The following is a 12,962-nucleotide window of genomic DNA, read 5'->3' as shown; positions in this document are numbered from 1 at the left end:
CAGTTATAAAAGTTTTTTTTTCATTTATTATTAATATAAATATTTATATAAAATTAATATATTAAATATTTCAACATAATAAATTTTTATCAACTAAGTGTCAACATATAGTATCTTAATGTACAGCGTTACTGATTAATACTGCAGTTTTAGTTAATAGCTTTACTGGTTCTCAAAAAGCGCGGTTCATTTTAACCTAATCATACACTTACAACTTCAGCTATAAATAGCTGCTCGAAGGTTGATTAAACGAGACTGTTCTGTACAAAGGGAAACATGGAAATATACTCAAGTGTTTGAACAATTATTACAACAAGTAAAGATGATCATGTGGACTTGCATGATTATTTTTCATGTTTATCTAGTTTTATGTACTGAATGCAACTTAATTTAATTACCAAGTTAATTTAGTTTATGAAATGGCTTTTATGATGCCATAGCACAGCAATCACTGAGCTAATTGAAGCCTGAAAACCTCCTACTGCAAGTAAAGATGGTGAGTCCCAATCTGCCGTATCAGTCCTGCTGTTCTTCTGCTACGATTGAGCCCCTGAGCAAAGCAAACAGCCCCATAAAAGCCTTTCACCACGGCCGACCACAAACACTCAAACACCTCCTGGTGCCATGCTGACAAATACATGTTTTTAAATCGTCTTTGCGCAAAGATTTACATGCACAAATGAACATTTTTTATTTTCCATTAACAAACTGGTGTTGAAACGAAGTACCTACCGATCATGGGGGACTCTATAAAGCTCCAGGTGTTGGTCTGAGGGACGTAAGACTGTAAAACCCCAGCCGAGCGTCCAGCTTCGTTCACACCGCCGAACACGTAGATCTTTCCTCCGCACACAGTGGCAGCCGCCGAGTGAACCGGTTTGGGCAGAGGAGACACCGTCTCCCATTGATTGGTGATGGTGTCGTACCTAAAGAAACACATACTTTTATTAGCATTGCTGCTGTCTGTACAGTTCTAACTGCAACAGATACTTCTCGCAATGTGTCCTAATCGAGACGCAGTGCTTTATTGTGAAAAACCAACTGTAACAGCAAGAAATCAGCAGAGCTGGACACAATTCACAACTGAAGAAGGATCGATTTTGATTAACTATGTGGATTTGTTAATTGGTCACATCTTGCATGAAATTTAATGGAAATCTGAACTGGAGCTATTAAAAGAGATTCATATATATAAGATTTAAGATCAAGTATTAAACATTTTAACATTTTGTAAATGTAATGTAATAAAGTGATTTTTATTAAAAGCTATTAGAAAATTATTAAATATAAAAGACTAAAAAGGTGGCATTTAATTCTTAAAAAAAATGCATTATGATGAAATATAAACAAAAGTGAATTTATTAAAAATGATTAAATAAACAGACTAAATATGTGCCATTTCATTCATCAAACATCATAAAAATATTATGAAATATATAAATAACAGTGAATTAATAAAAAATAACAAATATTAAAATGATTAAATAATTTGGACTAAATACATGGCATGTCTTATATATTTCTTTAACCAAGAATGTTAAAAATCTTTAGTTTAATATATTTAAACATAAATATTTTAATAAAAATTAATTTATTAAAAATAAAGAAATACTGTACATAAATTGCATAAATGGAAATTAAAGTCTATCTATCCATATAACCCTCCATCACACATTTGCCATTTTGCATTTGTCCAAAATTTCCAAACAAGGCTGTCAAATCAATATCAGAACTACATTTCTATTTCAAAATGAGTTTTTGAATTCTCATTTAATTCAAATGTAATTCTGCATCCAGTTTGCTCCCTCAATTCCAATGTAATTTGAACTGAAAAAGTAAAAAAGAGCCTGAGTGCTGCTGAGGGCCGTGTGTTCACCGTTCTGCGCCATTCTTCTCAGGATCAGTCGTTCCTAATTGCTCTGAATGACGACTGAGACCATTCCACCACCAGCATCTGTCTCCAGACAGCCCAACGTCCCCCAAAAGGTCACGCGAAAGGCTGAATCAGTTTGAGGGAACGCCAGAGAACGCCTCAAGATCGGCAAAATGCTTTGGCTCCTGCGCCTATTGATTAACTATTTAATGAATCAAACACGTGAAGACACGAAACACAATTATGAAGCGAACGGAACTGATTACTAACCACAGATACTTTCTGTAAGATACATGCATGAACAGCTTTGCCAATATTTCAATTCACTGCAGACCACATCAGCAGAGGTATAAAGATGATGAGAAAAGGAATATAGCAGGCAGGATGAGAAGCCTCGGGCTGCAAATACATTAGCAACAGCTCGCACAAATCGAGTGAGACGCCGCAGCATCACATAATGCAAAAATGCTAAATGTAATGGCAAGTGACTCGACTAGCTGAGTTTATCTTTGATAAGTTCTAATTTTTAAGTGCACACTTGAATAAGATCGCCGTCTCTGCTGTTTCGACACTACAAACTACTTTTTTTGTAGCCGTTGTAGAGGCTCAACATTTCTTTTTAAACAAGTGTCATATTTCAGATACATTTTTGTATTAATTAGTAATGTTATTTTAAAATTGCAATTAGTTGCATTTACGGTTACTATTTTTCAATGAATCCTCGCTGAAATTTTTTTACAATTTCCTTAAAGAAGAAGAAAAAAACCTGCCCACCCCAAATGTTTGAACATAAGTGTATATTGTTCCAATATAGTCCAAGTGAGTTTCAGAAACTGACCTTTCTAGAAGCGACTGAGAAGGGAATGAAATGAGTGACATAGAGAGCAGATAATAATGGATGTTATCCAGATCTGTCCTCTATGATGATCTCATCAGCGCTCCTGTAATTATCAGAGCTACTGTACTGTGACCCACATTCACCCGCCTCACAATTCACTCTCTGCTTAATCACCTGAGAGTCTCTGATTGGCTGCTTTGGTAACCTGTGTCTGCAGGGAGCCAATCAGATCAGCCGGAGCGGGAGGTGGTGAGGGCTGTTAGGACACATGAATAGAAAATCTCCTCACGTTTGCTCTGATAAAGCCAGAGGATGGCATTTCTGAGCTCCTGTCTGTCCTTATCGTTCCTCCCGTCCTTGAAGAACGGTTTATCTGCCGTTCCTCTCAGGTATATCCACGCGATGTCATAGCGGTCAAGGGTCAAGTTCGCTGCGCTTGCCGAGCCAGCGGCGTAAACACGCTCGGCTGGAATCGATACGTCTTGGGAGTCCGTGGTCTCTCATTATTTGAGGAATTTCTACAGCATTAAGCAAATGATCTGTGCTTTATTTAAAATCATAAAACTCTCCAGCGCTGGACGTATCCTACACACACCTGCAACTTGCACCAAGATGATGGAGTTTATTATTCTGTTTACTGTGATTGTGTTTGCCAAGCTAAACATCGTTGTAACCACACAGAACACCTGCAGAACACCCCAAGATCTGTGGTGCTTTATTATATACTATTATTAGATTTATTACAATTTTACAATTTGATTTTTATATATTATATATTTCTATTTAGATTTGATTTGGTTTCAATAATTTGATTTATGAATTTAGTTTTAATAAGCATTCCTATTAATTTCAAATTTTCATTAAATTTTTGTATTATTTTTATTTTTTTACTTCAGTTTTAGTATTTTTGGTACGTGCTTTTGTCATTTTTCTTAATCGTTTTTTTTTTTCCTATTTAGTTTTATTTTCATTTTAGTTTTAGTCAATGTAACACTAAATTAAAATAAAATCAGTGTAATTTTATAATTATTTTTGTATATGCTACTTCTTACCATTTTAAAATATAATTTATTTTAAATATGTATGTGTTTTAAATGTGTTTTTAACTTCAGTTTTAGTTTCAGTATTTTTAGTGCCAACGTAAACTCATTTTACTTCAATAATTGTATTAATCTTTTTTTATATTATTTATCTATGTTTTGGTCATTGTGTGTGTGTGTTTTAGTTTTATTACGTTACTAACTTAAATTCGTATTATCTGTTACTTTATTTCAGTTAATATTTCTTGTTTTAGTGATTTTAGTACTTTAAAATTTCAGTTAGTTGTCAAGACAACATTTCTCATTTTATTTAAAAAATTTTTTTTTAGTTTTATTTCAATAAGAAAAACATTTGATTAGTTTTAGATTTAGTTCTCAATAATAACATTCACTAATCTCAATAATACCACTCTGGAATCTGCATAGCAACACTTGGCAAACGCACCGCATAAACACAGTTCACATAACTTTGAGGAAATGCAAACATCTAGCTATGAATGCATTTAACTCATAATTATGACTATCTTTCATTTTACTGCTTTTGCCGCTTTATAAAAGAAAGGAGCCCCAAGAGGCCATTCTAATGATTTTACAGCAGTTAAGAAGGTTTTCAGCTTCACGTCATGCCTAATTACACTCTTTTCTGGGGTAAAATCACTGTAACACAGTCTCTCGAGGCTTAGAGCTTTAATCCACATATATGGATGTAGAATTTAACACATTTTGTTGCTTGGGCTTTAGTTGAGAAGACATATTATATGAAGTCTACACAAATATATGAATATATGATATATATATGAATATATATATATGAGAGACTTTGCGGGAGAAACAGCAGTGCCATCTTGTCAAGTTCACGGTCAAGTAATGCCTAATGCTCTACCACTTGAGCTACAGGAACACATTTTCTTAAACTCAGTATAAAATATAATAACTAGTTCCACAACAATTTCTTATGATTCCCAAACAATAAATCTTAGTTAACATAATCGATAAATTGTAATTTACCTAATTTGCTCTAGTTTTCTTAATGTCTGACCAATTAAAAAACATTTTTGTTAGGGTTAGATGCACAATAAACAATTTCAGTAAAGGTTTAGACAACTAAAATTAACAATTCAGGCAACACTTTAAAGACAGAAATTGACTGAACGTAAAATTTCTGTGGAACTAGTATCTAAATAATAATTAGTTGAAACAGCTTGAATTAGTTTTTTCCAATCAGCAGTGAATATTAATAACTTGTTTTTTGTTCTTATGTGGATTATTAAAGAATAAATTAAATTAATATATTGTCTAGTTTCATACCAGTTTTAATTACTTTTTAGTTCACTTGTATTTTACCATGTGTTATTAATTTTAGCCCTACAATTACTTTGCTTTAAACAATTTCAGCTCACAAAAATGTTTTAAATCAAGTTTTTGTTCCTTTAAATGAACAACAAGCCCCTGTTGTGTACAATGCCAATCCTGGCTGCAGGAGAACAAGCTTAGTTCTATTCTGAGAGCTAAATGCATTAAAACAGATGTGTGTTTTTTGAAAAGAAGCATTTTGATGGCAGAAAAAGACATTCTCTTGCCCTTTGTGGCCCGTCACAATAAATAAACAGCATTTGATGGACTTAATTTGCAGTCTGAATCTTGTTTCACGCACGCTGAAGCGGTTTGTAATTGAGGTTACGGCCCCTCACGGAAGACTTCAGCTTCCTCACACTGCAATTAAACTTCTGTATTATTTATTGTGAAGTAATCAGCACAGCAAACGCGTTAAGCAGTGAATGTCTGCAGTGTGGATGGATGCGTTGGGCTGCAGTGACGAAACAATCTCAGCGTGAATATCGCTCACAGCACTGTCTGAACACGCTTGGCTTTAGTTTCTGCAGAGAATGGCTGGGGAAAGCCCTGTGACAGGCTCCTCTGCGTTCGTCCGGCTACAAACGCCGAACCTGTCACCGGGATCAGAGGTTAATTGTATGGGATGACAGCGGCATCCTAGTCCTGCTCCTGCAACAATAAATACAACTCACCAATTCTCTTCAGAAAAGAGGTGACCTTTGCTTCCTCTGGTCTTTATAAAGGTCATCCGGTTGGACAGTCTATAGATAAAGATCCTTTTACAGCAGTCTTGAGGAACTACAGATGAACGCCAGATGAGTCCCTTGCTAAATGTGCAGTTGTGTTGTAGATTATCAATGTCCAGTTTAAAATGTCACTCTCAATGTGAAAGCTGTTCTGATAAAAAACAATTATATAAATAATAAGACATGTGATGAAATAAAGACAAAAACTGCAATCCCAACAATGTAAAAATATAAATTAAGGTGTTTTGTTTTTACAATTAAATGATGTTTAGGTCTTTCTACCTCAAAATTCTGTTTTAATTTAATTCACTGTTACTTGTCATTTCTTCATTTATATATACAGGTGCATCTCAATAAATTAATGTTGTTGAAAAGATATTTCAGTAATTCAACTCAAATTGTTAAACTTGTGTATTAAATAAATTCAATTCACATGGACTGAAATAGTTTGTTCTTTTAACTGTAAACAAAACATTGAACAAAATATTTTTTTTGTGTGTGTGAATTGTTTGCCTTCTAGAAAGTACTGTATGTTGATTTACTGTGCATGTACTCAATACTTGGTAGGGACTCCTTTTGCTTTAATTACTGCCTCAGTTCAGCGTGGCATGGAGGTGATCAGTTTGTGGCACTGCTGAGGTGGTCTAGAAGCCCAGGTTTCTTTGACAGTGGCCTTCAGCTCATCTGCCTTGTTTGGTCTCTTGTTTCTCATCTTCCTCTTGACAATACTCCATAGATTCTCTCTGGGGTCCAGGTCTGGTGAGTTTGCTGGCCAGTCAAGCACACCAACATCATGGTCATTTAACCAACTTTTGGTGCTTTTGGCAGTGTGGGCAGGTTCCAAATCCTGCTGGAAAATTGGGCTATGAGCTTCTCCATCCTTCCTCCAGACTCTAGGACCTTGGTTTCCAAATGAAATACACATTCCTTGACACATTTGGGTGTTGTGGCCCTTGATGCCTTGACCCCAGCCTCAGTTCATTCCTTGTGAAGTTCACTCAAATTCTTGAATCAATTTTGCTTGACAATCCTCACAAGGCTGCGGTTATCTCGGTTGGTTGTGCATATTTTCTTCTACACTTTTTCTTTCCTCTCAACTTTATGTTAACATGCTTTGATACAGCACTCTGTGAACAGCCAGCCTCTTTGGCAATGAATGTTTGTGGCTTTACCCTCCTCATGCAGGGTGTCAATGATTGTCTTGTGGACAACTGTCAGGTCAGCAGTCTTCCCCATGATTGTGTAGCCTAGTGAACCAAACTGATAGACAATTTTGAAGGCTCAGGAAACCTTTGCAGATGTTTTGAATTAATTAACTGATTGGCATGTCACCATATTCTAATTTGTTGGGTTTGTTAAATGTGAGCCACAATCATCACAATCAAAAGAACCAAAGACTTGAACTACTTCAGTCTGTGTGCATTGGATTAATTTAATACATATATTTGAGTTGAATTACTGAAATAAATTAACTTCTCCACGACATTCTAATTTATTGAGATACACCTGTGTGTATATATATATATATATATATATATATATATATATATGAGAATATTTAACATATTTCTCTTCTTCCAATTTTCCTCTTCTTTCAATTTAAAACCAGACCTTAAATATACATAAATATATATGCACAACTGAATAATTAAAATAAGAATGTCAAAGAATCATTTTGGAGTATGATCATGGCTTCTGGAATCAGATCTAATCTAGAAATGCCTAAGAATTCCCACCTCTAAGAGAAACTGAAAAAAGGTAAATGGAAAACTGTCCATAAAACTAAAACCAAAGTGCAAAAAGCAAATGAATTAAAAAATGCAAAGGATATCAAGCTGAGCACACAGCGTCTCTGAACATCTTAATTATGGTGTGTGTTATCTGCTGTGCTGATAATAGCTTCATCACTGTCTTCAAATTAATTCTTTAGAGCTTCTACACTTTGGTCAAGAATATTGACAGAAATCGGTGTCATATCAATAAATTAACAGACTCAAAAGGTGATATGTCACTTAGACTGGTTCATTATTTAATTTATTTATACACTTTTTAATTATTCATCAAAGTTCAGTTTTAAATATCAAACTTAAAAAAGCAAAATAAAACTTCTGACAAAAGTAGTCTCTATGCATACTACTTCTTCTTCTTACAGTGTCACACTGCATTCACTTAGAGAAGCAAATAACCTTCAGAATCAAATTAGAACTAACTGCTTTACAGAAGAAAACATAAACATGATCATGGGCCAGAAAATAACAGAACAACTCCTGTAATGCAACTATGGACATTTCATGCTTTGGCCATTAGTGATTTAATGGCCTTTTAACTAGAGAGACAGAATGAACACTGAAATAAACATTAGAGCTGAAGCCTGTGCTTATTTCTCAAAGAAAGGTAAAGTTGCTTGTACCAAAAATCTGATGCAAAATAACAAATATATTTAAACCAATTATTATCTAGTGTTAAATCATTTAAATTTACTCAACACACAAACTGATTATTAATTTTTTTTTCAATTTATTGGAAATAAAAGACACCTTTTCACTCACAAATTAAATCAAATATAAACTATTTTTAAATCAACATATTAATGGACATGGTAATCTTAACTCATCACCAAAATAAAATAAATATCTTTTATAAATCACCATATTACTGTCTGAACATAATAATGTTAACTCGTCTATTCACTCAAACTAAATAAAATACAATTAAATAAAAATAGAATAGAATATTTATTTTATAAATCAAGATATCCCTCCTGTCTAGACATAGTAATGTTTCTTTGAAAGACAAATAGATGTAAAAGAAAAAAAACAAAAAACTCAAGGACCTAACATAGTTGATAGATTGAGTAAAACTCTAATTTAATTAAATGTAATTAAATTCAGCACGCACACAATATGTGCTTTAAAAAATGCTATTTTACAGACTAATATTCTATTTACTATCTTTTAGTTCCTGGTGAGTTACAGTGATTTTCCCGTGATTTTGCTGACTAGTGTTCCGTTTGCACTTGCCTTAATTAAGTGCATCATTATCTTTTTAAGCCTTGGTGTAAAAACATTGGTGTACAATCCACTGTCTACTTCTTCCTCCTATCTTAACATCTTTTACACACTATATTGCGTCCAGGTGGATAAAAACCTGCTTTTTAGTTCTGTTTGCAGTACACACGAGATGTTCATTTCATCTGTTAACTTCATTTAATCTGCTCTTAAAGGGCCGGCGCGATCAGCCCACACAGACATGTCTAATAATCTCTCTGATCTCACCAATTTGTGATGTGGCTCTTCCAGGCTTCCAGTGGCGTCTGCACACACAGTATCGCCGCAGAGGGCACCTTGAGCCTCCATCAGGAGAACTCCGCACAGCACTCCGACTTAATTGGATTTGTGCATCACACACAAATTGTGACATTACAACTCGACGGCGGAGTAGGTCAGGCGCCAATTACCAAAGCTCACGGCGAGAGCAGTCTCAGCCACAGAAGCTCGCCCAAGACTTCATTACCCGCCCGCGCTTCCCTTTTCATTATGTCCTGAATGAAGCGGTGCTTACCATACACCTGAGTGCTGCTGGCCGAGTCGCACAGGATCCACAGACAACGACAAAAGAACAGCCCGTGACTTTCACTGCTGTCTGTGGTCTTCTCTAAAGAAAGACTCAGCTGCACATTATTTCACTTTTATCTGTGACACAACTTCTCTTCTGGAAACATTACTGTCATCCATCGAACCATCACATGCTAGAATGTTTATCAGATCGTGGTCAAAAGTTCATTTTTTTAAAAGACATCTCTTATGCTCAACAAGGCTGCATTTACTTGATCAAGCATACAGTAAATAAACAGCAATACTGTGAAATATTATTACAGTTGAAATAACTATTTTCTATTTGAAGGTTTAAAAACTTAAGCTGAATTTTCAGCATCCTTACTCCAATTAAATGATTTATTGCATCCTTGCTGAATCAAAGATGCATTTTTTTTTACTTAAAAAAAAAAAAATATATATATATATATATATATATATATATATATATATATATTATTTCATGTAAATGAGCCAAACCTATACTACAAACCTGATCGCCATATAAATACATCACACAAACTATTAATTTACTTATAAAAACAGTGCAGATAATATTTTGTGACATCACAAGCCTCATATCTCCCGGAGGAAACGGTGGGTATTCCTAATCTTTCCCGTGGCTCCGTTCATCATCCTGTTTCTCCAGCACGAGCCGTATCTTCCGTCAGCAAACCCTCTGCTTTCCTCCGCTGGAGGGGCAGAGGGAAAGCAGGAAGGAACAAGAGAAATGAGTTGCCTGCCGGTGCAACCTGGAAATCTCCCAAACCATCAGCCAGTCATTTATCTGGTGATGGTACACAGTCTCGCTCAGACATCCATTACTTCCACCAACCTTATATCCTCCTCGGGTGCAGCCCAAATATATCGCCGTCACAGCACACATGACTGATCCGGGCTCACTGAATATTCAGGGCCTTTTTCATCAAGTAAACCTCGCAATTTTACTGGGGTGAAAGCTAAAAGTTCCCAGTAACCTCATGCATGGCCAAATATTAGAATTTGCTCCGCTGTCAGACTCAAGGGTTTGGTCTTTCTGTCTCCAGTGTGAACTGTGAACTGATGTAAGTTTAACGTGAGCAACTCGGTTTGTTTAGAGGTGAACTGGCAGTTCTGCTTAGATAACATTTTGTGAGGTTGATGGAATCGTGTCTTATTAAAAGAGTTTCACAAGCACCACAAAGTTCTTCGCCAACAAATTTCTCCAGCACAACTGTATGTTCTGAGTTTGTGTGCAATATCTGCTGCTTTTTATCTGCGGGCAAAGAAACTTTGAACACAAAGTCAACAAACAGATTCAATGTTTTTGCTGTTGTCAGTGCCATGATTTAAACAAGCCTCCAACTTAATTCAGAATCAGCTACAGAATGACAAAATGCAATGATGATATCAGCTGCATTATGATTCACAAAAACTGTTTTTCAATGTAACTGAACTGTAATTCAATGCCTCGAGAAACTTACAAGTCCCTCGTTTGGGCTGCAAGGAAAGCATATTCCACGAGAGGCCCAGAATCCTCTCATTAGATGCCCACCAGGACTAAACATGCCCCTTTCTGAGATGATGGAAGAAGCTTTTTCTGGCCACGAGCTCAGCGAACTGAGTCGGAGGGAGCGAGCTGCCCCGCAGAGCGCATCGCTCCAGGAGGTTGGCGATCGAATCCTGCCCGCGGTCACGCGTATGGAGCCGGGAGAACGGGAACGGAGAGGTTTGTAATTAGAGAAGGGGTTTAGGGAGGTTTTGGCTCCTCTTCATACTCATTTTCTACACCAGCAGAAGGAACGAGAGGCAGGGGACGGGGCAGAGTGAGCTGGAGGAAGGGGAGCGGGCGCAGCGGGTGACGGCGCTCTGAAGATTCTTAATCTCACCGTGTGCTGGATTATCACAGCGGGGGGTGAGGGAACGCAGCCCACGCTACAGGCCAAGCACCCGCGGTCCCGCCACAGAACATGCCCCTCACACACACACACACACACACACACACACACACACACACACACACACACACTGATCATAACTCTGATAATAAATGAGCAGCTACTAGAAGAAAATATATGCACACACACACACACACATTGTTTAATCTAAGGTACTAAAATAACACAAACTAAAAACTAAATGCTCAACTATAACAAGTTAAAAATATATAAACTATATACTAGTATAGTATATGATACTGACATTTTACTAAAACTTGCATATTTGTCACACTTAAAAGATTCGGATCATTAAACTAATTTTAATATAACACAAAGATAATACAAAATGCAGTTTTTAAACGGTGATTTCACTAATTAAGGGAAAATATCTGTCCAAACCTACCTGGCTCTACGTGAAAAATTAATTGCAAAATTAAACTGCAAAATTCTTTATAAATATGTGTGTGTGTGGCTTTTAGTAAGTTTATTACGGTTTTAGTTTCTTTAACTTTAATTTAGTTAACAATATTTTGTTTTTAGTTTATATAATAATACAAAAATGTAAAAAATAAATAAAAAAGGCATATTAATTTTAACTAAAAGCAAAACTATAACCACTAATTGAAAAATGCACTACTTCCCACTTTCATTAAGTTTAAATTGCAATACTAAAAGGGTTCAAAATGTGCCCAAAGTCCAGTGTGCATCCATGTGTGTGTGTTTCTAAGCTTAGACTGTGAGTGTGAGCTCAGTAGGGTGCACTGAAGGGCCTGACACTTTCTTCAGGTTACAGGACAATAGGAACAGGATTACTGTCAAAGCGTTTCTGTGGAGGGACGCTGAGCATCGGTCGGGGCAGACTGGAAGTGAATGGACCCTCGGGGGTCTCACATCTCAGAGCTACCAGTGAAGCGTCTTCCTCAACTAAACAACAAAGTACATTTTACTACGTGCACTACTGTATGCACACACTGCAAAAACTCCTGTTTTATTTTGCAGTTAACTGCCTCATATGCTTTAAACAAATGAAATATGCATTACAAAACAACGCAGAATACAATACGAAGACTTTAAAGTATCGTTAAATCTGCCAGTGCAGGAAGACACATTCAATTCAGGCTGTTCAAACTAATATGGATATGTTTTGATTTTCAGGGTTGCTTTTCCAAGTACATTTATCTTAACTTTATATTTTAATTTTTTTTTAAGATTTTTACCGGTAAAGAAAGCAAATAATAATAATAATAAATTAACAATTCATTAGGAGCAAGTTCTAAATTCCATTTATTTAATATTTTCAGGATGCACAATTATACATGGAAGTATAATGCAACATTACATCATATACGGTGTAAACAATAAATAAATTAAAAATCTTGTTCTGCAAAGTGTTTTGCCGAGATAGAAATGTATAAATTCCCAAGCAATTATTTTATTCAAACATGAATTTAATAATTTGAAAGTCATGCATAATTCAAGTTACAGGCACACACACACAAAATAATATGCATATAAACAAATACATAAATATAGATTTATTTATTAATCTAAATATATATGTATTTTTATATAAATATATACATTTATAACAATATTATTATAATTATTATTATTGTTT

The 12,962-nt window shown here is 35.4% G+C and overlaps 1 protein-coding gene across 4 annotated transcripts in view; it reads right to left on the bottom strand.

Annotated features, from left to right (window-relative positions):
- LOC127984465 (kelch-like protein 29) overlaps positions 1–12,962 on the bottom strand; it is a 234,322-nt gene that overhangs the window by 4,966 nt on the left and 216,394 nt on the right. For all 4 annotated transcript variants that reach the window (XM_052587112.1, XM_052587113.1, XM_052587115.1 and 1 more), the window contains one exon: positions 733–926. In XM_052587112.1, coding sequence (XP_052443072.1) covers positions 733–926 — 194 coding nt within the window. The remainder of the gene's footprint in view (positions 1–732; positions 927–12,962) is intronic.

This window comes from Carassius gibelio, chromosome B20 (assembly GCF_023724105.1).
Source record: "Carassius gibelio isolate Cgi1373 ecotype wild population from Czech Republic chromosome B20, carGib1.2-hapl.c, whole genome shotgun sequence".
Lineage (NCBI taxonomy): Eukaryota > Metazoa > Chordata > Actinopteri > Cypriniformes > Cyprinidae > Carassius > Carassius gibelio.
Note: the sequence above shows the minus strand (reverse complement) of the source record. Positions and strands in the feature narration are given on the sequence as shown.